Raw genomic sequence first — 26,076 nt, forward strand, 5'->3', positions numbered from 1 at the left:
TACAAAACTGAAAACAACTCTTTACTAAATTACTCTAAAGGCTACATTCTGTGATATAGCTTGATGTAGGTTCCATGAAGTGGTCTTAAAATTGGCGAAAATAAGACCTTCAAACCTTCCCTCTGAGTTACTGACTCAATACGAAAACGTCTCAGAAAATACGACAACACCACCTTCATCTCCATCATTGCAAAGCGTTGGCCTGAAAAAAATGTTGAGTAGATTATTTTCCTGCTAAATAAGTTGTCTAAAACTTTGAAACATTAATAAAATTCTCTGGAAAGTTACGGGGATGTAAATATAATTTTATGTGTTTTAAATTTTGCCCTAGTGGATGAGTCCATGGAGTGGATAAACCATGTATATTTTGTAAATGTGTAGCAAAAATATCAGCTTCGTCTGAACATGCGATATATCTTTTAAATAGTTTCTGTTTAACCATTTTTACGGAAATTTGTGTTATTCCTTGTGAGAAAGTTTTTGAGTGAAAAAATGTTTTCTTACAATAATGTTGTGCAACCTTTCATTATTGTTACGTGAATTATATTTAAGTTAGGCTATTCTTTTCTCATGTTTAAACTAGATGTACTTTTATTACATAACTGTGTGAGACATGAATTTTTTTGTCAATATTTTTATCTGGGCTAGAGAAAACTGAATTCTTTAAAATTTAACTCTGTTAACTATAAAAATTTGAAGTTTAAGGTTACAGTTTTGTCTACTATGAAGAAAGTTTAGTGTTACGATAACGTGTGGAGCATTAATATTTTAAAAACACTCTAGTGTCTGTCCTCAGTTGTCCTAGTCAATTCTGGAAATCCTTCTTGAACGTTTGTATTTTTTTAAATCACTGTGTAATAACTTACTAGTACCGGTACTCCACTTCCTAATGCTCCGCTTATTCAAAATAAGTTTTAAAATATTTTGTTGCCCTACTGAACAACAGATTTTTTCTGTAGCTACATATCACGATTTCTCCTACCTATACAGTTGCGGGGTCCCCCACTGAAAGGGATGTACATGAAGGGATGACGATTGAGATTGTCGTTACTTAGGAACCTTTCCGGGTCAAACTTCTCAGGGTCCGGAAACAACTCTGGACGCCGATGTAGGAAGTAAGGAATCACCAATACGTTAGAGTTTGCTGGAACCTTGTAATCACCTGAAATATTGAAAAGTGTTGTAGTGTAAATTCATTGGTGCTCAGTGGATGGTTATTATTCTTAAGACAAATTAAAGCAACTTTCTGTTCCAACAAGAAATCATAAAGGTTTTAAAATTTTATTCTTTTAATCCCCGTCTTTTTCAAGAATCAAGATCTTTATTGTCATTGACCTTTAAGGAATAGACATAGTCAACAATAGAAATAAAAACTAAAGCTATAAAATACAGTGGGTTCTAAATTAAAAATTAATATTAACATCAGAAACTAAGTACTCTGTTATACAGTAATATGGATATTGGATGCCACTCAAACATTTTAGACTTAAACCTATTAAAAGGAACCTGTTTTGCTGCCAGACCTAAATTATTAAAAAACCGTATGCAATTTATTTTATGGCAGTTATCTGTTTTGGCCAATCTATGGACAGGGATATCTAGATTGGATTTGCCTCTTGTATTGTAAGAGTGTATACTCTCTCTACAAGTGAATTGATGAAGATTGGCTTTAGTGTAGAGGAGTATGTGAAAAATATACAAATTTACAACGGTCATTTTTTGTTCATGCACAAACGCAGCGTGAAAACAAATGGATAATATGAGCAGCATTAAATATAACGGGGAATGCCACACCCAGTATGTTATCCTGCAGTAGCGGACGCCTATTTGTTTCAATGTTACTCTAATTTTTTGTGTGTTTTCACACTGTGTTTGTGCGTGAAAAAAACGCCCGTGTGGCCGCAGCCTAAGAAAACAGGATGCTTTAAAAAGCTGACTCAATGTCTTAATAGACATTTTTAGCCAGTGAAGGACCAATGCACGGGATACTAGTGTGCTACCTTTACTGTGAGTGTGACCATTACTTGATTGAAACTGGCTTTCATAGCTTTAGGATTTATTGCCATAATTTAACCTCCATATGTCTCATCTTGATTCTAAATCGGTTGTATTTTTGTGTGGAGTCTGATTGATGCACAATGTTAGTTAATAGTTTTTCTGTGAATTGTTTTTTTAATTTATATTATAAGGCCTTACCTTAGCAATTCTGTTTTTTGATCCGAAATTAATTTCGGGCCCGAAGGTCCATCATCAGTCGGAATCTAGTAGACCAAATTTTTCTAAAATAGAATCCACCCGTTGGGTTTTATAGAAAGTTTCACAACATTTAAGACAATACAAGTCATAGTTGGTACAAAAAGAGTAAAACAATTAGGGTAAAAAAACCATGGTTTTTATAATGTCAGATAACCTCACTTTGGCTAGAGAACCTGTTGCCGGCAACTGTCAAAATCAACGGAATTGCAGGTTGTGTGAACAATTTGTGAATTGTTTTTAGTTTCTTGTGCCAGCCAGACACTTTCCCTTTCTTGTTAACCTGCTATCCTAACAAAAATCCTAAAAACTTAGGCGACATCCTTGTACTACCCAAAACAAAAGTGTATACCTTTCTCTCTCATATCAGAGAAACCCACAAGTCTTACCAAGATCCAAATCAGTGTCTAATGTTCTGCTCATATAAGATACAGGTGGATAAAGTCTTAGAGATTCCTTGATTATTGCCTCCAGATACGTCATCTTGGTGAGATCCTGCCTCGTTACTTGTCTGTCAGAGTCGCCAAATATCTCACGCACCTCGTTGTACGCTCTTTCCTAAAACAAACATCACAACAAAAAGTTTAAAAATAACAGTAAAAATAAGTTTACTTAATCTCTTCTCAGCTTATAATTAATTATCAATGTAATATCACCATGATTTTGTTGCTTAAATTATCTGCCTTGAAAAGAAACAAATGGAAACAAACTCTATTTTATTTGTTTGTTGCCAACTCCAATAATGACTAAACAGAAAGCAGCCTTTGTCCAACACCAGGTTGACTCAAATCATTCAATGAGCAGCATAGACAATGGTTTACATATTTTACAAGTGGGAAATGTAGCAAACTTGACACCCTGAAAGAGTTTTAGATTTATAAAATTTATAATGACGAACATTTTATAAAGACCACCCTTAATTAAATGCTACAGTTATAGTCTCACTTGATTTTCAATACGATTCTACATTCTAAAACAGCTGATCGAAGATCTGATAACATCAAGGATAACGAAAGGAGAGGAGATGACGTGATGTAGACCTGTCTACTACCAACTCCGCGTTGGACTAAACCAGTATTATCATGATAGCGCTATCTAAATGTGTGTGAATATAAACCGTTATAATGTTTTAATGCTGTGCTTGTTAGCGAATTTCCCGTAAGCAATCTTATTTGTTGGACTATTTGACGGAGGTACTCAAAACTTATTATTGTCTTAACAAAGTAGTCCTGGGGCCAGAACCATGAATTTTGACACCACTTAATGTACCCAACTCATCTTTAACCCCCCCCCCTCCAAACTTGACACTGAAACTTGTGTAACTGTTTACTCATCCATACTGGGACTATATTGAACAGTTTGGAGTTGGAGGGGAGCGTTCACTTTGGATGTTGAGGTTTAGGTCTAAATTCACCTATTTAGAGTACAGGTCTGAGCAGATTCAGAGTTCAAACCTACATTGTTACACTTACCTGAATGTCTGGGCTGTGTCCCAGAAGTAGAAGTGACCAAGCTATTGATGATGAAGTGGTCTCATGGCCCTGTAAGTAATGAAAATAATACATTTCTACATGCTACTAAAATGTTAACCAATCAATTAAAACGGAGCTTTGCTGATAGCTGAGTGAGTATAGTGCTTCCCTGGCAATAAGAATTTTGCCAGATTGATCCTGCGAAAAGTTATGCGTTCTTTATGGATCGAAACTAGACCCTGCTTTCTTGATCATTGCTCTTTTAAGAAGCTTCTACTCTGTCAATTCAAGATGGCGGCTAAACATGCCTCTACGATACAAACTCACAACACTCTAAAACTAATTTGTTTTTACAATGATTGTGTGCTTTTTGTGCTCTCAACATATCAGAGCTTGCAATGGATAGGGATAAATTAATGTTGAACTATTATAAGCTGAAATCACATGTAAAAAAGACTAATTTACTGATTTTTAAAATGGTTTTGTAAATACTTAAAGAAACAGTCACAACGTTAAAGTTTCAGTTCATCCAGGGCATAGTTGGATCTTTGTGAATATTTAACAGTTTATTTCAACTCAATAAACACTTTAATAATGCCATGAGGTTCTTTTTTGTTTGACCATGTTTACGTGGTAACCAGCCAGCAGGTACCCCCCCCCACTCCTCTCATCAAATGGTCCTGATTAAGGAACCAGCTGATCAAAGTCAGTACAGTAACAAAGCCTTCATCACGTTACTTCAACATTCACCATTTGCCTCAAAATATACATCCTACCGTCTTAGAATCTAATCCATTTCAACTTAACCCTTAATTACTCGCGCAGGATGTTCAGAGACCCCTAAGGTGGGAAATTTTGTGTTGCTAGCTGGACTAAGTTGTCTACACTGCTGATTGATAAAAACAATAAGCAACACTTCTATCACCCCAGCAAACAACTCAACAAGCAAGTCATACTAGAACTTTCACACGTTTTAATCTGAATTTTTGAAATAGCTGGACTTAAAGGAGGATGAGCTTTTTTTAATTTAATGAATAATATTTAACTTGAATGCAGACAATATTTTGTTTCAAAAATAAAGTTCTAACACTCTAAGGAAATGTATAAAGTATGAAAATTCTAAACATTATAAATGTGTACTTTATGAATATAAGGTAAATGTTGAAATACAAGAGTTTACCTCAAACATAAAAGTGTCCACTTCTTGTCTTATTTCCACGTCAGTGAAAGCACCTGGCTCATTTTCGGCCATTTCAAGAAGAAAATCCACAAATGCTGCAGGTTTTAGATCTAAAATCACAACCAAAAATATATAAACCAAAAGTTAATTCAATAAATCCAAACTCCCCTATATCACTTGTTGTAGTTATCAATATTCCTTTTTAAATAAAACTTATTTTCATTTATTATTTACAAATTCAAGAGAATATTGTAAGAATTTAAAATCAGACTTTTCCTTTGAATTATACGATAATTACTGGAGCCATTTGCTACATTGGAAGTGTTTCTGATTATACTCAATAGGTAATCATTTATAGATCATAATTATTTACCTGTGGATCCGTTTATTCTCCCTAATCGCCTCTTTTCTTTGCTCTCTTTAATCACCTGTGTAAACAAAATATTTATCACTAAATTTATTGAAAGTTCAGTAGAACCCCGGTTAACCAAAATAAAGAGGGGAGAGCCGTTTTGGATAACCAATTTTTTGTGTAACCCGTCATATGCTAAAAATAGCCTATGTATTACCTCAGTGAGTTGGAAAAATGAATTTAAAACAATGTCTATATACAGTAGACTCCCTCTTATCCGGTCTCCTCGGGACCGAGGCCAGTCCGGCTAACGGGCTAATGGGTCGTCCCCATAAAATCATTAAAACGGACCGTTTACTGTGATATTCGACTTAAATTTAGGAGAGCATTGTATTTAGACACGTGATCCCTGGTCTCAAATCTTTCCCACAAGAACAGTCGTTTCAGTACCGCCCACTTCCTGCCGATCCAGTCCGGTTAAACCAATGTGCTGATAAAAATGGTCTGGTTAAAGAGATGTCATTTCCGCCAAGTTTAGTCCAGTTAAACCGATGTCCGGTTAAAAGGTGTCCGAATAAGAGGGAGTCTACTGTAATATAGTATTTTATTTCAGCTACAGAAATGTTACAATGGGCTAGAAAATACTTTAAACTATAAAACTGAATTTACTAAAGCCTTTGATTGACTAAACATTACATATTACTTATACTTTAGCCCTGTATTATTTTATGGAACCTTTTCGGTTAATCTGGGGTTTGGTTAACCGGGGTTCTACTGTAAGTTTAATGTTCTTATAGAAGAAGACAAAATTTATCTCAGCACTTTGGTATTATTGATAAAAGTATTAACTCCATGCCCAATTTTAGAATAAATTTGACATGGTTTAATGGAGCCATAATGAGCTGTGTCAATAATTTAATTTTATTGGAAACACAGTTTTTAACCAAGTTACTATGAAAAGTAAAACTACTAAAGAACCTAAACTAAAGCATCTTTTATGTAAGCAAGAAATTTAAGGAAATACTAATGAGAAAATTGAATATTTACAGCAGTGCACTCAATGCTCATTAAACTATGCTGATCTGAATTAAAAATTGGCTAAAGTTTGTTTATACAGTCATGATGTCCAAGCCAGTATGCAAAAGTCAACAATACAACCTAAAAAAATATTTGTTTAATGTTATACATTTCATTAAATTTATTTAAATTTATATATCTAGATACTCAAATTATACTCGTGGTTTTGGTTTTTATACTTATAAAGAGACTACTTAACTAGTTTTTCTTACATTTTCTGTAAAGCCGTGGAGTATCTTCAATAACCTTTTTTGTTCTCTTCCGTCAGCTGTTAAGTAGTAAATCCAATCTTTTCGAAGATGGAACGCCTTCACTCTCTTCAAGCTCACTTCTCCCATCCTACAGTCAATTTTTATCCACTTAATTAATGTTATACAATATATTTGATCAATATAAAATTGTTCAATAAGGAGGGTCAGATCTCTGCTTTATTTCATTTACAATAGCAGAGCTAAAAATATCATTAAACTTGTTTCTACCATACGATTGAGAGTCCAAGATTTTACAATGAATGCAATGTGAAAAAATAGATTGGATTTAAATCAAAACATATGTTTAAAAAAACGTGAAATGTGGATTAATAGAAATTCGTTGAAATTTTCTGTAAAAAATTAAGCTTTTTTGGTAATTATTAAAACAGTAATACATTTTTTTAATAAGGAAAAGTATTGAACCATCCAGCTAATATGGTAAAAAATGAGTTTGAATTTAAATGTTTTAAAATACAAATTTTTCGAGGCTTGGAAGTTGTCAAATAAAGAAGTTTTATATTGATTAACAATTTTTATCTTAGGAATAAAATGTTACCAACTGAACTATTTGTAAATACAATACAAAAACAATCTCCAGATGATCTTAATAATAACTAAATAAATATTAAAGAACAACAAACATATGACATTGTTACACTCTGGCCTCAGGTCGCTCAGTCTGGGGTGGGTCGATGTAAATGAACAGAGTGTTTATCCTTAATAAATCAAAATTCTTCATGAAAAGGGCGCCACCTAGTTTTAACCTTCCTAGGAACCAAACTAGGAAATATTCCAAGGTAAAGGATGATGTGATTAATTTTGAAAATAAATTACTATAAAGGGAATGGCAGAGGCTTACTGTTAAAACAAATTAAATTGACCAAACATACAAGTCTCAAATAATATTTCTATCAAAATTCAACTATTATCAATGAAAGCAGATATTATTGTCTTTTCTTTTTATCTACCAGCTAAATATTTAATCAAACAAAACTGATATTTTTGATTTGAAACACTATCACTTCTAAGATAAGGCTACTAGGCAATGTGAATGAATACCAAAGATTTGATTACCCAAGAAAATATTTACTGATCAGTTGCAAAACATTTGTACCTTTAACTTCCATTTTGATAACTACCAAAATTAATTAGAAATTGTCGGCCGACACTAAGATGAATTATTGAGCACAAAAGACATATAATACACAGTAATAAATATATATAACCCTGAAACAAATACTTATATCTAAACAAAATAGATCCTGAAAGTGTCCAAATATCTCATAATAAATCCCAAAATAGTTAACTAATGTAATATTAAAATAATTGTCCTATCTGTTGTTTGAGAGCGTTGGTATAGTCGAAGTTAGGTTGTACACAGGTTGACTGCACGGACACAGGTGAGTCTGTCAATGTCACAGGTTGTGTTGAAGTCGAGGTCCTCTAGCCACAAATGGAATAATGCCAGAGCAGGTCCAAGATACCACAGTCCACATCCAAAGGGCGATAGGTAACCAAAATCAAGTCCGCAGACTTTTTCCCTGTGCAAAACCCACACACTCTAGTATTGAAGACTAACACACTTTAAAATAGTAAATTATGTTAATCTTTCAGAAGTCCTTTAACACATGGTAAGTCCAGAAAAATTCAGAGGTTTATACACAAATTGGTTTAAAGTTCAGAATAACGCATATAACTTCATATTATTCGGTGTAGCATTATTTACCTTTGACACTTTCAATTCAATGGGCTAATTTACTACTTTGAGTTCAGTAGCTACTAAAGCACTATAAAGTTAATTAAACATGAGGATAAATCTCTGAGAGTATATAGACAATTTAAACATATTTTACCCAGTATCAGATCAAATAAGTAATTTTCTTGAACTGTGTTCCCTATTTGCAATCATTACTGAGACATAAAAATCACTTCCAACACAATATTTACAACTAAAGTTTACAGTGACAAATATTTTATAGCTAAACAACATTTAAATTAACTAGTGACATAAATAATAACACAATTCTCATGAGAATTTGGAATATTTTGTTAAAATTAATTAATAATAATTCAAAGAATAACTAACATTTATATCAATTCATCGACTTTAACCTACTCAACCTTTTGACACCTGAATTTTACAGTGAATCAAACATGACATAATATTTTAATATTTTAGAATCTTCAATAAGCATGTAAATCATCTTTAAACATAATAATTACTAGCCTACATTTAGTGTCATTATTTAATCATCAAAATCATTAATACTTTACCCTATTTGACTCATATTAACACAAAACAATTAATTTATACAAAGGAAACAAATATTTAAAACTTACATTGGGATACAGAACAGCATTACTATTACAATTAATTAAATTCTCATGTAAATTAACAAGTTAAAATTAGAAAGCACATGGTCAGCAATTTTCATGTTTTTTCCTCTAGACAAGTTTTACTTTGCACTATATTACAAAATTGTGAAATTCCAATCATATTAACTAACCATGAAAATTTCATATTTATGATTCTTTAAAACTGACTAAAACTATATGACTAACAAATTGACAAAATATCTTACTTATTAAATAATAATGATTTACTCTGAAATATTCCAAATTCTCAGTTTGCATGTCTGGCCATTAGTTCCAAATCAAGAACCAGAAAATATTAAATTAAAATGTATTTAAATCATGAATGGATTAAAATTGGGTTCAAATTATTTACAAAATTGATCATTGACTAATCTTACCTCTGCCAAATAAATCCAAAAGGAATGGACACAAGGGAAAAGGTTGATGTTCACAAGGCTGGACACTGATCTTCTAACTGCAAACTCTTCAAAATGGCTAAACTATACTGCATTACTTTAAAACATCCTCACTGCATGGAGTTGCCTTGTAGAAGAGGTCAGATTTGCTCATAGTTGTGACTGACATGTCAGGATACAAATTTCCTGTCTGGCAGGGGGGTGGGGAATAGGAGTGGACAAAGTCCAGCTAGGCACAGGCTGTTGCTCACCAAGTTAATATTTCAGCTGATGGGATTTATTTAATGCCTTCAAAACCCTGACACAAAGTCATGACAGCAAAGTAAATAATGTTGCGTTCTCATGGGAAGGAGCTCCTAAATTCCCATTTGATCTCATAATGATCATGGCCATTGATCATTCAGAACAAGTATTTATTATACACAAAACTGTCACAACACTCCCCTACCAGAAGAAATTTTCCTAAAATTTCTCTAAAATCCAATAGACTTTAGTTTATGTATCTTTTTAAGTCATTGACATGCCATTTTCCAGCATCTTTCCCTTGAAGATCTTCTAAAGAATAGACCACATTGGAAATCTTCTTGGTAATCCTGAAGGGTCCAACGAAACGATCAGTCAATTTAGCAGAGAAACCAGCAGCGGCATCCGACTGTGAGAAATTCCTTTTGAGCACCAGGTCATTATCCTTGAACTCTTGAGGTCTTCTACGAAGGTTATAGCAGTGACTACTCTTCTCATGAGCCTGTACCAATCTATCCTTAACCTCCTTGAAGATATCTTGAAGTTCTTGAAGTTTTCTTCCATAAGGTCCACAGTCTTCCACTGTCCCAACATCATCAGATTGAAGATCTACACCAACTCCAGAAGCAGATGGTTCACGGCCAAAATTGAGGAACGCAGGCGAAAATCCTGTAACTTCATGTACAGCCGTCCTAAGCGCAAATCCTATTTGAGCAAGATGCTTGTCCCACTCTCGATGACTTGCCCCAACATAGGCACGTATCATAGTGATTACATTTCTGTTCACTCTTTCAGTGGGGTTAGATTGAGGATGTCTACTAGGATTATAGAGGATCTTGCATTTGTAACCTGCCGCTAAGTTCTTAACTGGTGCACCCGTAAATTCTGAACCATTGTCGAAAACTAAGTATTTTGGGACACCATAAACTAAGAAAATGTCTTCTTCCAGATGTTGAGCCACGGCTCTAGCTGTTGCTGCTCTAAGTGGTTTGAGTATAGAAAATTTAGTGAAAGTATCAGTTATTACTAGGATGTATTTGAAACCTTTGGTCGATCTTGGGAAGGGACCCATTAAGTCAGCTGCGACCATCTTCCAGGGTTCATCAACACCCCGCCTTTCACCCATCAACCCAGCAGGTACATTTTGATTGTACTTAGTTCTCTGGCAGATTTTACAACGAGAAATATAGCTAGCAGTGTCCTTCCTCATTTTGGGCCAATAATATTTTAATTGAAGTCTTTTGTATGTTTTGAAAGTGCCTAGATGCCCTGCGGTAGGCTGGTCGTGACATTCTTCCAAAGCTGAAGCCCTACTCTCCTTGGGAAGTACCAATTTCCAAACTTTGTCATCTTCTTCTTCTGACAATCCTATTTGATCATTAAGTCTCTTCAATAGCTGATGATCCTTCACTCTCCACTGTGGATACTTTTGACCCTCAGATCTGACATTTTTGAGCATCCTTGCATACCACTTATCCTTGACATCTACCGGAATGACTACATCACAGTGAAAATTTTCATCAGGCTCAATAGCGGCAGACCTAGACAACAAATCAGGAACGATATTCTCCTCCCCTTTACGATGAACCAATTCGAAATCATAGGGTTGCAGTCTCAACGCCCACCTTGCTAATCTACCCTGAGGATCTCTCAAATTATATAACCATAAAAGGCTGTAGTGATCAGTTATAACCTTGAACTTTGTCCCTTCAACATAAGGCCGGAAACGTTCCACCGCCCAAATCACTGCTAAGCACTCTCGCTCAGTAGCTGAGTACTTTTGTTCTTGTTGGCTCAGAGTGCGACTCGCATATGCCACAACAACTTCTCCCTGATTACTTTCCTGGGACAACACAGCACCCACACCAACACCTGATGCGTCACATGAAATAACAAAAGGCCTGGAAAAGTCTGGGCAAGACAAAATCGGTGAGGTTACAAGGCAAGACCTAATATCCAAGAATGCATCTTGAGCTTCCTTTGACCAAACAAATTTTGCACGTTTCTTGAGTAATGTGGTGAGTGGGAAAAGACGAGCAGCAAAATTTGGAATGAACCGCCGATACCATGAGGCTGTCCCACAAAACTGACGGACCTCTTTTTGATTTCGGGGAACTGGCAGATCAATAATCGCTTTGACCTTCTCTGGGTCAACTCTAAGGCCCTTTTCACTGACCACATACCCGAGGTATTTTAATTCAGGACGGCAAAACTGACATTTGTCTCTGTTTAGAGTAACCTTTGCTTCTTTAATTCTCCTCAAAATCTCCGACAATACTTCAATATGTTTTTCAAACGTAGGGGTGACAGCAATAACATCATCAAGGTAAACAAAACAATAGGGTTCCAAGTCAGCTCCTAGAACGTTATCCACAAACCTTTGCCATGTCGCTGGAGCATTGCTAAGTCCCATGGGCATTGTGACAAAATGAAAAAGTCCTCGACCAGGCACAGTAAAAGCTGTTTTCTCACGGCAGGATGGATCCAAAGGAATTTGCCAAAAGGCACTTTTTATGTCTAAGCTTGAAAGATAACGAGCGTCTCGGAGTCTGTCTAGAATAGTGGTAACCTGTGGTAAGGGATAAGCATCCTTTTTTGATACTGAATTTAGTTTCTTAAAGTTCACACAGACCCTTTTAGAGCCATCAGGCTTGTCAACCAAAAGAATTGGGGAAGACCAATCGCTTTTTGAAGGTTCAACTACACCAAGCTGCAACATCTTATCTAATTCATCGCTAACCATCTTTTGGCGGGCTGGAGACATTGGATAGTAACGCTGCTTCACAGCTGGGGCATTATCGGTATCAATAGTGTGAAATACTTTATCTGTCCTTCCTAATGCAGGTTGTGGTCCACTGAAATGTTTGTTAACTAATTCATCCAATTGATTTTTTTGATCAGCTGTAAGATGCTCTTCTCCCTGAATTCCACCACTGAGTGAGCTACAGTAAGAGGTGTTAATGGCTTTGGAAAACTCCCATCTACGGTGATGAAGGTCAGCAACAATGTGGAATTTTTCCCAAAAATCAATTCCCAATAGTAGATTATGCCTAAGTGTTGGAACATACAAAACCTCAAGGTACTTAGTCTGTCCTTCAAGAGTGATGGGTAGAACAATGGTTCCCTGAATAGAATGCTTTTTTGAGTCCGCCGTCTCAACAAATTGAACAGAAGGTGATCGAAGCCTAGCTGGAAATCCATTGAAAACCCAATTTCCTTCCTTGCCCAGAATGGTACGAGATGCACCAGAATCCAAGAGTGCACGCATCTCACGACCAAAAACTCTTACATCCAAATACGGACGGGAATCTCCCTCAACTGATTCGATAACAAAAGCAACCTTGCTTTTCCTTTGACTGACATCACTGTTTCTGAACTTTGCATTTTTATTTGGGGAGGCAGCGTGGTTACCCAATCTGGCTCCCCACTTTATGCGTTTTTTGGACAACATGAAGAGCATTCAAACTTTTTAACATTCTTGGCCCCGCAACCATAGCAGAAAGTTGTTCTGGGTTTAGTGCACGCTCTCTGTGCATGTCCCTCTTCATCACAATTCAAGCATTTCATCTTGGTTGACCTGCGAGAATAACTTGCATGAGACACCTCAGCAACACGCTGCTTAATCCCAGTGAACTTTTGGTAGGCTAGGTCAGGTTCTAATACTGGAGCATGGGTAGACATGGCCTTCCAGTTAGCCGCCCTCAATCGACCTAACTCGGCTTTTCTTCCGACAATCCTTAGTTGGCCTACAGAAACAATTGGAAACATACATAATTTTTCTTGTAGATATTGATTCAAATTCTTTAACATCTGCTTCAATCGACTATCTTCGCTTACAGGAACAGATAAACGACTATACAGCCCTTCCATAGACGCTATGTAAAGATCTATTGATTCAAGCTCTCCCTGTCTACGATTCATAATCTCCTGTATCAACATGTCATCGTAGTCCGGTGTTTGGAAAACCTTCTTCATCTCCTTGCAAAGATCAGGCCAATTTGAGATTCTTCCTACAGTAGACCTATACCAGATCAAGGAACTCCCAGAAAACAAGTCAACTGCAGATTTAAACAACTGCGATTCCGTTAATCCTCTGGCTCGTCGCAACTCCTCCACTCTCTGTAAAAAGCTGCCAACACTCTGACCAGAACTATTGGAAAACTGTAGACCCCATTTGTGTACGGGAACGAATCCAGGCTTCTGATACTGTTCATTCAGCTCGAGACTAGAGTTACTATTCACCTTATGCGAAATAAGGGGACCTGACATTACTGATCCACCAAGTGGTTCAGAGACCCCTGGATTACAGCTCAAATTCATTGAAGTCCGAAAAACAGGTTTATTTTCTTTAACTGTCGATTCATTATTCTGTGTTAAGTCAGGCGGTATAATTTGCCCCTCAGACTCCTTAGACTCAGTTTCGATTTCTTCCTCATGTTGAGTTAATGTCTTAGGTTCCTTGAAATCATCTAGAAGCTTCTTTGTCTGGATCTTCAAATCAGCTTTTGTTTCCTCTTCGTCGCTGTCCGATGAAGCAGGTACAGGAATCCTATCAACCCTTAAGTACAAATGCCAAAGCCGAGCAACAATTCGTTGATATTCGTTATCTTTAAAAGTTCCTTCGTATGCCCCTATCAACGAAGACAAGTCCCGAAATATTTCATTGCAAATATCAAGTTCCGATTGAGGATCAAGATCACTTACACAACCTGGTACCACCTCTGTGTTTGATCTGAAACAGTGAGAAAGTTTTTTCCGGTTCTCCCCAGCAGTACCTTCCACAGGAATATTCCTAATCTTCAACTCATACTCCACTTCGGTTTTCCGTAAATGGTAGGCATTCATATTGATTGTTGCTACTAGATTATACACAGATACACTTATGCTCATCAACTACCAGGTCATAAATATGTACAGATATAATCATCAATGGCCAATGACAACAGATTTCTTCAATAAAACCGTTAAATTGCAAAATACAACAAATATACACACAAAATAACAGTAGACCCCAATCAGTAAAGTCCTCCAATCCAAAATGACCATGTAATCACTGTATAATATCAGCCAAAGATGTAGGCTAATCAATGCTGAAATTCTAAGTCCAAATTGTTGTAGCAAATTTTCTTAATAATCCCAATAATAATAAAAGCAGCTTATTAATTTCCAAAATTCTTCAGGCCCCACGTTGGAAAAGCCATTTGTTACACTCTGGCCTCAGGTCGCTCAGTCTGGGGTGGGTCGATGTAAATGAACAGAGTGTTTATCCTTAATAAATCAAAATTCTTCATGAAAAGGGCGCCACCTAGTTTTAACCTTCGAAGGAACCAAACTAGGAAATATTCCAAGGTAAAGGATGATGTGATTAATTTTGAAAATAAATTACTATAAAGGGAATGGCAGAGGCTTACTGTTAAAACAAATTAAATTGACCAAACATACAAGTCTCAAATAATATTTCTATCAAAATTCAACTATTATCAATGAAAGCAGATATTATTGTCTTTTCTTTTTATCTACCAGCTAAATATTTAATCAAACAAAACTGATATTTTTGATTTGAAACACTATCACTTCTAAGATAAGGCTACTAGGCAATGTGAATGAATACCAAAGATTTGATTACCCAAGAAAATATTTACTGATCAGTTGCAAAACATTTGTACCTTTAACTTCCATTTTGATAACTACCAAAATTAATTAGAAATTGTCGGCCGACACTAAGATGAATTATTGAGCACAAAAGACATATAATACACAGTAATAAATATATATAACCCTGAAACAAATACTTATATCTAAACAAAATAGATCCTGAAAGTGTCCAAATATCTCATAATAAATCCCAAAATAGTTAACTAATGTAATATTAAAATAATTGTCCTATCTGTTGTTTGAGAGCGTTGGTATAGTCGAAGTTAGGTTGTACACAGGTTGACTGCACGGACACAGGTGAGTCTGTCAATGTCACAGGTTGTGTTGAAGTCGAGGTCCTCTAGCCACAAATGGAATAATGCCAGAGCAGGTCCAAGATACCACAGTCCACATCCAAAGGGCGATAGGTAACCAAAATCAAGTCCGCAGACTTTTTCCCTGTGCAAAACCCACACACTCTAGTATTGAAGACTAACACACTTTAAAATAGTAAATTATGTTAATCTTTCAGAAGTCCTTTAACACATGGTAAGTCCAGAAAAATTCAGAGGTTTATACACAAATTGGTTTAAAGTTCAGAATAACGCATATAACTTCATATTATTCGGTGTAGCATTATTTACCTTTGACACTTTCAATTCAATGGGCTAATTTACTACTTTGAGTTCAGTAGCTACTAAAGCACTATAAAGTTAATTAAACATGAGGATAAATCTCTGAGAGTATATAGACAATTTAAACATATTTTACCCAGTATCAGATCAAATAAGTAATTTTCTTGAACTGTGTTCCCTATTTGCAATCATTACTGAGACATAAAAATCACTTCCAACACAATATTTACAACTAAAGTTTACAGTGACAAATATTTTATAGCTAAACAACATTTAAATTAACTAGTGACATAAATAATAACACAATTCTCATGAGAATTTGGAATATTTTGTTAAAATTAATTAATAATAATTCAAAGAATAACTAACATTTATATCAATTCATCGACTTTAACCTACTCAACCTTTTGACACCTGAATTTTACAGTGAATCAAACATGACATAATATTTTAATATTTTAGAATCTTCAATAAGCATGTAAATCATCTTTAAACATAATAATTACTAGCCTACATTTAGTGTCATTATTTAATCATCAAAATCATTAATACTTTACCCTATTTGACTCATATTAACACAAAACAATTAATTTATACAAAGGAAACAAATATTTAAAACTTACATTGGGATACAGAACAGCATTACTATTACAATTAATTAAATTCTCATGTAAATTAACAAGTTAAAATTAGAAAGCACATGGTCAGCAATTTTCATGTTTTTTCCTCTAGACAAGTTTTACTTTGCACTATATTACAAAATTGTGAAATTCCAATCATATTAACTAACCATGAAAATTTCATATTTATGATTCTTTAAAACTGACTAAAACTATATGACTAACAAATTGACAAAATATCTTACTTATTAAATAATAATGATTTACTCTGAAATATTCCAAATTCTCAGTTTGCATGTCTGGCCATTAGTTCCAAATCAAGAACCAGAAAATATTAAATTAAAATGTATTTAAATCATGAATGGATTAAAATTGGGTTCAAATTATTTACAAAATTGATCATTGACTAATCTTACCTCTGCCAAATAAATCCAAAAGGAATGGACACAAGGGAAAAGGTTGATGTTCACAAGGCTGGACACTGATCTTCTAACTGCAAACTCTTCAAAATGGCTAAACTATACTGCATTACTTTAAAACATCCTCACTGCATGGAGTTGCCTTGTAGAAGAGGTCAGATTTGCTCATAGTTGTGACTGACATGTCAGGATACAAATTTCCTGTCTGGCAGGGGGGTGGGGAATAGGAGTGGACAAAGTCCAGCTAGGCACAGGCTGTTGCTCACCAAGTTAATATTTCAGCTGATGGGATTTATTTAATGCCTTCAAAACCCTGACACAAAGTCATGACAGCAAAGTAAATAATGTTGCGTTCTCATGGGAAGGAGCTCCTAAATTCCCATTTGATCTCATAATGATCATGGCCATTGATCATTCAGAACAAGTATTTATTATACACAAAACTGTCACAACATCTTCTTTTCCCTTTTTTTAAAGACATGTTCTTATTGGTGGATTTATTTGTCCACCAAATGAGGAAAAACAATTAGGCTCAGTTCCAGGGTCATCAGATGTTTTGGGTTGTAGTTGTCTTAGCATTACCCCGTTGCGACGTAACATGCCTTCGTTTGTCTTAACTGTGTATGATCTTGGAGCTACTTTATTAACTATCTTCCCATCTTCTCTCCTATCAGGAATATACACGTTGCATCCAATAGTGAATTGCTTTTCATCTCTCACTCCATGCCGTTTATTGAAGTAATCTGCTTGAGTTGCTCTATATAGTTTGTCCAGTTCTCTAAAAATATCTTTAAACTTTCCAGCAACACAGTCAAGATTGGAACAAATAAAGAATGCCCAGATCCTGAGTGAAGAATGTCAGATGTTGGTGAAATACACAGAAAATGGATGGCCTAAATATAAGAAGGATGTGCCAGAGAGTATGAGAAAGTGGTATACCTTTAAAGACGGCCTATCTATAATAGAAGACTTGATATGTTATAAAGAAAGAATTATTATCCCATTTGAACTTAGAAAAGATATCATTAATAAACTGCACGATGGTCATTTCGGGTCTACACGCACAGTCCTCCGAGCGAAACAATCTGTGTTTTGGCCAGGAATTACAACAGAGATACATAACTTGATTGAAAATTGTGACACTTGTGCTAAACACCAAAACCAAAAGTCAGAAAAAATGATTCAATCAGACACTCCTGACTATCCATGGCAAAGAATAGCAGTTGATTACTTTGACTTTGTGAAAGGCAAATACTTGGCTGTTGTGGACTATTATTCACGGTACTTGGAAATGATAAATGTGTCCACAATGACTGTAGATGAACTAATCAAGAAGATGAAAGCCTGTTTTGCTCGACATGGGATCCCTGAAATCGTAATTTCTGATTCTGGCTCACAGTTTACAAGCTCAGAATGGAGAGCCTTTGCAGCCGATTTTGGGTTTAAAACTATTTGTTGTAGTCCGTTACACCATCAGGCAAACGGTATGTTTCTTGGAGCTCGAACCGAGTGCGGTTGAGCGTTTTCGTTCAATTCAATCTTATATTCTCCTGGAATGCTACCCAGACCAATGAAAAGCTCAGGGTGGCTAGTTAACATAGAGTCTAAGGTAATTGAGTTAAGTCCTGCAGTATCAGGTTTTCTGAGGGTTATGAGATTTAAAGATTTAATCGCAGGAATTCCAAGTAAAGGTTCATTTAATCCTGCAACAACATACACCTTTTCTTTTACCATTTTCCCATCGTAAGCTATGTCTGCTATAAACATACCTCTTACATCTAGTTCCCTCTGATCAGCATTCCTAAGTATACGGTCAGATTTCATAAGTTTTGCATGAATTACATTTGAAGGAATGGCTGTAACTTCTGCGCCTGAATCAAGTTTCGCTTTAACTAACTGGTTATTGATAAATATTTCTACATACCAAGAACTGGAGTCATAGCATGAAGCATTCACAGGTCCTAAATATGCTACTGAAGCTTCAGTGTTGTCAGGCTTGTCCAAACGTCTTATTTCGTTGAGTCTCTTCGTGTTGTCCGTTGTTTTAGTCTCTAATAATCTGCTTCTGCAATGTTTGGCAAAGTGACCGATTTTTTGGCAGTAATGGCATGCTAAATCTTTTGCAGGGCATAAGTGCCTGGGGTGCATTGGACCTCCACAGTTCCAACAACATTCTTTCCTAGCTGTCTTTAAATCATGGGTTTTGTTAAATCTTGCACTTTGTTTTTGGTCTGATTTGATTCGGTCAATTTCTGCATGTTTTCCTTGGCATATCATTTCTAGTTCAGCTGCTTGTTTGCTGATAGACTCTTTTTGTTTGCATTTTTGAACTGCTTTTTCCAATGTAAGATTTGAATCTTCTTGTAATTGGGCCGATAAACGTTTATCAGTTATACCCACTACAATTCTATCACGTATTAGTTCTGCTTTAAGGTTCTTGAATGAACAGTGTTCGGCCATTGAGCTTATGTCTGCCAGAAATGTAGCAAATAATTCATCTGGTTGTTGTGATCTTGAATTAAACTTTGCTCGTTCGTATATGACATTTCTTTTGCCAGTAAATATGTTGTCAAAGGCTTCTGTTACCGATTCATATGAGGCTTTGTCATCTTCTGAGAGGTGTGCTGTTGATAAGATATCCTCAGAATCAGGCCCCATACAGTAAATCAAGCAGCTTACTTGTTTTACTTGAGGTTCATTGTCCAGTCCTGATGCAATTCTATACCTTTCAAATCGCTTAAACCACTTTTCCCATAATTCTGGATATTTTGAATCAAAAGGTTCAGGAGGTTGAAACATGACTGATGTAGTCCTATTTTGCTGCTGTCTTAGTTCTAGAACATTATGTGTTTCTGATGATTGATTTGATTTGTTTCCTCTGATTGATAATCTATTGTTTTTTGGCATTTTTTCAAAAAACTAAACCGCTGCCACCATGTCAAATAAAGAAGTTTTATATTGATTAACAATTTTTATCTTAGGAATAAAATGTTACCAACTGAATTATTTGTAAATACAATACAAAAACAATCTCCAGATGATCTTAATAATAACTAAATAAATATTAAAGAACAACAAACATATGACAGAAGTCTCGGTTTGGAAAAACCTCTTTCAATTAAGTGGCAGCAGTGCTCATAAAAATCAAGAAAATCTATTTTTCCGAGTAAAACATGCGATTTAAAAATAGATTGTTTACTAAAGATTTTTGACTGCTAAATATAGTGTTTTTATCTGTTTTCTGTAAGTTTAACAGTGATTAGATTCCAAATTGAACTAGAATATAGATCCATATTGTATTGGTGTCACTATCATCATTATCGAGAATCCGGTTTTATAAATGTAAACAACTTTTGAAATATTCCAATCTGGATTAGGCTAATTGCCCTTTGTTCTGTTAGCTATCTCATTTCTCCTACATGGGTCATTATTTGTTATTGTTTCAAAACTATGAATCTGAGACTTGTTCATCTTGAATCAGAAAATCTTACACTGCAGTTACAATCGTAATTATATAAATTACTATACATTAAGTCTTTGAAATTAAAGTCAATGATACTACCTTCTCACAGCATTTACGTATTCCAGCGTAGAGTTCTTTTGGAGTTGTGCTTCAATACGTACGCCCATGGCAGCTTCTATAAACAAAATATTGATTATTTGTAAACTTTAGTATAAGGTACGGTTTTTAGCTGTTCAATTTAAAAACAAAATTCTCCACAAAAAACTAACTTTACTCATTTTAGATTTAGCCTGCAAGACAATTTCACCCCAACTACCAAAAATGTTTCTTATTCTTCATATTGTTAGATAGAAATAAATGACCAAAATATAAGTAGCCTCTTTGTAAGTTGGTTGTACTTCTTAAATAAAATAACCATCACAGTTTTTTTTGTGTTTGGTGAGAACGGTACCAACGGTCTTGCATATGCTAGAGTGAAAATATATCATTTCTGAAATGCAGTGTGTAAACTAAATCCTGACAGCTAAAAAGACTTAAACTAAATATAGTCTAAAAATGAAACCTCTTTTTTATTTCTTTACTTTTCAACTTACCAGAAATGATATCTAGCGAACAAAGAGAAACAAATTTTTCGATATTCATAAAATTTTCTCTTTTTAAATTCAATGTAAGGATCTTCATGAGAAGTTCAGTGTTTCGGTTGAAGATTGGAACACATGTTTCTAAGATCCGAAAATGAAATGCTGGTGTCAGCATTTTTCTGTTTGCATGCCATTTCGCCCCTGTATAAAATCATTTCAACATTTAATTAATTACTGATCACTGGTAGGTCATATTCCTAGTGACAAAGGAAAATGTTATATCGTTGATAGAACTTGGTTTTACGAAGTTTTATGTAAAAGATAACATTTGACTGAGCCACTAACAGAATTTGTTTTTTATTTGTTCTTTGATTATGTAATTTTGTGGTTATAGCAGAAAGAAGGTTATATTTCTTAATAAAATTTTACAAAAAGTAAATTCAATTATACTTAAATCACCAACTGAGATGGAGACTTAACTAGATGAATTTTGACCCAAATATGATTGAAGGATGAGTGTAGAATGGAGTGAGATAGTGTAGCTTTTTATGACTAAACCTGAACCTTTGTCAAAAACTTTGTATACTTACAATGGCAGTACAGTAAAAAAATGTCTAACTCGTCCAAAGTGAATGGTTAAGTGCACTCATCAGCTGAGTATTTAATGTTGTTGATAGGCGAACATTTTCCGGACTGTTTTAACAACACGTATATCTTTGAAGTTGATTACACTTGAGAGGGAAATAAACCATCAATGAGCTTGTTCCTCCATGTGACAAGTCATATGAAGACTCTGACAATGCTCTGACTCATCTACCGGTATTGTAATATTTGTGATTTGCTCTCAAGTTTTTGTCGACTGTTTAGTTTTCTTCTTTTAGCGAATTTCCCATATAGGGAATAAGCTATTACCGTAGGTCTCATAGTAGGCCTAGACCCGGGACCGATTTACTTTTTCGTTTTGAGGTCCCAGAGACAAAAACACCATCTGTTCAAATTCATATATATATGTGTGTGTGTGTCCGTTAGTGCGATAACTCGAGGAAAAATTATCCGGTTTTGATGAATTTTGGTACAAAAGTGTAAACCTACGTTTATTCGAACAAGTTCGCGAACCAGCATGATCGGACTATCGGAAAAGGGGCTTATGGGGGATTTTATGTGGTAAAAATTGGGTTATTGGGCTATTTAATGTGTATTAGCTATAAAAGAATTAAATACACTCTCAATTTTGACATTGTAGTTATTGTTTTTGTGCAGACTTACTGACCTGTACTTGTGAGCAGACCTTCTCCCAACCAATCACTGAAAATAAAATACTCTCTCCCTTTTGTGATATGCTGGACACTTTTCAGCAATACCTGAAAATAAAGACAAATATTTAAACAGTTTTGACCAGCAAAATTATTAGTATTCGTAAAACATACAAAATTAATAAGTTAAAGCAAAAGCAACATATACATTGTTTATACATTAATAGAATTCACCAAATACACCCTTGTGTTAAAAACCCCAAAAATGAGATATTATATTTAAAAAATATAAATAAATACTTTTGAGGTACTTGTGTTTTGAGGTTTGTACTTGTAGGTTGTTTGTTACTTGTTCTAGTTTACATAAATATTTGCACATTATTTTTATTCACAAATACTTGAAGAGAACGAAAGCGGTTGAAGGGAGCCTCTTTAGATGAAGATTGTTGATGAAGATTGACGTCATTGTTTCTCGCGACTCGCGTAATCAAATTCGTCTGCTTCTTTCTTTGCTGGCTTGTGATGTACAGCTATCGGTGTTCATGGCTTAGTGGATACTCCGCTGATGTGCAAGAGATATCTAGATCGAATCCCATCGGTGATATTAACTTTTTGTCAAGATTTTGCTTAGAATGCCATTTCTTCTTAACTGTACATCTTTTGTTGAGGCATTTATAATTTTATTTTATGAACAGAATTTAACCGTCATTTAATTTTTTCATTATCATCAAGTTTGGTTAGGTAGGTTAGGTTATGACAGTAACTGCCGGTGTGATGACGTCATTGTTAATCTTGTTTCATTCCGAGAGGCTCCCTTCAGCCGCTCCGGAAGAGAACCGGTATGGATCATAAACATAAAAAATGACGTTTTTCGCACGAAAATAAACATGATTTAACATTGCTTATATGGAACTGCCAAAACATATGTTAATGCTATAGGATTCAGGCTAAAAACGTAATTGTTTATGTTTCTGATCCATGCCGAGTTTTATTCTAGTCTTTGTGTTTTTATTCTCACCTCTATATTCTCTGGTGAACCAAGGTTGCAATTAGGAAATCCTAAGAACCAAACTGAACATATAGAAGGATAGGGATTGAATATTTTGTGTAAAAAGTCTCTTACACCTGAAACAAAAATAGAGATACATGTTACTTGTTCATAATATGATTTGGATTGCACTATGTAAATAAGAATATGATTTCCAGAGCAGTGCCTTCTGTAAGCGCCATGAAAAGACTACATGTTCATATGATATGTATGAACTGAAGATGCAAATCTTCATTATTATTTATAACAAGCATTGAAACACTTTGAACACGTAAAAGTAATTTTAAGCGAAGGTGAATGTTAAAATTTTTTTAGTAATTATTAAATTTTTCTGGAATTTTTTTATTATTCTATCTTAAAATTCATTGATAATTTTGTAAAAATTTAAATTTAAAGATAGATCCCATAGTTTATTTTATGTTTCTACCCAGTCAGTATGTTCATTTGACTTTGTATACATTTCGGGTTGAAATAACCCATTAACTGGTCAAAAGAAACACGAATCATCCTCTTCGCTGATTGTCACGTATACTAATTGGTTCTATATCACCTATCATCAGATCCAAATTAGCAAATTGGAAATTTGGAACAGGTAATATAAAACTAATTAGTCAATATTAGTTCCGGGGCTAGTACAATGAATTTTAATCACTTAGGCTTATAACCACACATACATCAAAATCATTTAAAATAAAATTGTGCATAACATAAAATATTTTTTTTTATTTTTTACATTTAGATTTTGGAGCCAGCCGGGATAAGTCAGACTCTGTACTCATTCTTGATAAGTAAAACAAAGTTAGTTTTGATTATTGTATTGTATGTGTTATTATAACGTTTGTGCTTCCATCGGAGATGCGATTTAATGATAATGATAATTTATTTGCAAATAACATACAAATTTGTGAAAATCACATGTACAGGTGCTTTGTCTTGATTTCTTAAAAATTGATTGTCAGTCCTTAATTATTCCAAAACATAAATTAGTTCCTAAGATGTTGATCACAGTCTTAGTTAGATTTAGTGCTACAATACAACATATTCAAACATAACAAGGTATAAAATTTGTAAATCTACCGGTAACAAAATGGCAACAAAAAAATTAACAGAGAATAAATATATGAACAATAATTTTGTATTGCTTAAGACAACTCCTTTTGTTTTTTAAGGCTTAAAAGATTTAATTTCTTTTTTTAAATGAGTTACTATTTAAACTATAGATGGAGGTGAATGTGAGCTCTAGCTCAAAGATAAGAAGTTATATTGTATTTGGGTTTACACTATTTTAAGAAGCGGCTACAATCATACTCAGACCGGAAACTACAAAACTACTCTTATCTGACAATACTCTTTAGTTAATATGCTTTTTGCGTCTTGATTACGTGAACTATGTAAAAGAATAAATCACCAAAAGTACCTTCTGTAGGCATCAGAGCACCTTCAAAAGACAACATCCACGACTGAGGCTCGGAATAACCCGGTATTTTAGTCATGTATTTACGAACACGTAGTCCAGACCAATGGTAAAAGTGGCAAAATAAAAACACAAAAATTAAAAACATAATAGTTAATATAAGAATTAGGAACATTTTAAAACTTTGGTCAAGAGTAAAAAAAAATTTTAAAAAAATCCAATAGTATGTACACTACAAAGATTAACTCTTAACTACTGAACACATGAAAATTGACTACTCAATCTGTCTGTAACGAGAGGATAACAGAACGAACAGATAACCTTATGATGCCATTATTATTGTTTGTAGTATACACCAGAACTTTGCCTTTTATTAGTTTAATTACATTACGACTATCTCTAAATGACTCATATCACCAACCCAGCCCCTTGTGATGTAATTTTTTGTTCTGTTTATATTCTTATTCTCTGTTTCCAAACATTGGATGCATTAGATCACCAAATTTATGTTAGTAAAAGCAAATTTTTGGATGTATGAATATTTTAATTAAGGATCACCAAAATGTCTTACCATTTTGTTGTATTTTAAACTTTATTTTAAATTAACTAACATTAATTTATAAAGCTTAAGATGTTCCAAACAAAATAAAAATAAGAGTTAAAAGTAACTTAATTAGTAAAATCTATGGTTGCATTTAAAAAGTGTGGTTTAACTATTTGGCCAAAGTGAATATAAATAATTGTTTTAATACCTCACAATCCGAACAAATTATTTCCCTATACAAAGAAAAACCATAAAGCTATTGGTATGTGTAATTGACTGATCCTCCCCATATTTTTGTATAAAACGATATAAAAATATTTAAAAAATATATATTAAAATATTTTTGTATGAATTAACAGTTTAAAACACCATCCTTTTTAGCGAATTTCCCATATATCCATGTGGGATCCTTCTTCTCATTGGAGGAATATGGTAGCTGTGTAGATGTTAAGGCTCAGCATATGAAATTTATTTTAGTAATAATTTTAGTATAGAGACTATAAAATATTGTAACAATGACGAATCACCTGTCTGAATATGATGTTATGTGATTATTGGAAAATAAAAAAAAGGAAATAGGCAATTAACTGCCATAGGTCTCATGGTGAGACCTGGACCAAGGCTACATTAGAAAAACAGGCCATGCTGCAGGACGGGCAGCGCAACACTACGTCACAGTGGTGGATAGTTGTACTAAACTCTTACCATTAAAATCTTACAAACAGCCAGCTTGTTTATTTACCTAAAACATATGAGAATGACAACGGCAATGAACTTATCAATGGAATCTATCCACTAATGTGACGTCATGGATCCTACAGCATGGCCTGTTTTTTCTAGTGGGGCCTTGCCTGGACCCAGGACGG

The 26,076-nt window shown here is 34.4% G+C and overlaps 1 protein-coding gene across 1 annotated transcript; it reads right to left on the reverse strand.

Annotated features, from left to right (window-relative positions):
- LOC128988399 (cytochrome P450 4C1-like) lies at nt 1-24,941 on the reverse strand. The gene is made up of 12 exons (XM_054409651.1): nt 24,670-24,941; nt 23,223-23,329; nt 22,222-22,312; nt 20,964-21,152; nt 20,470-20,545; nt 6,547-6,673; nt 5,279-5,333; nt 4,906-5,015; nt 3,726-3,794; nt 2,643-2,811; nt 983-1,162; nt 1-202 (listed from the first exon to the last, which is right to left on the reverse strand). Exons 1-12 carry the CDS (start codon nt 24,839-24,841, stop codon nt 42-44), a joined length of 1,506 nt encoding a protein of 501 aa, XP_054265626.1. The 5' UTR covers nt 24,842-24,941; the 3' UTR covers nt 1-41.
- Between the last annotated feature and the right edge of the window lie 1,135 nt (nt 24,942-26,076).

This window comes from Macrosteles quadrilineatus, unplaced genomic scaffold (genome assembly GCF_028750875.1).
Source record: "Macrosteles quadrilineatus isolate MER2022 unplaced genomic scaffold, UCM_ALF_1.0 Scaffold_3__2_contigs__length_128488019, whole genome shotgun sequence".
In the NCBI taxonomy this organism is placed as follows: domain Eukaryota; kingdom Metazoa; phylum Arthropoda; class Insecta; order Hemiptera; family Cicadellidae; genus Macrosteles; species Macrosteles quadrilineatus.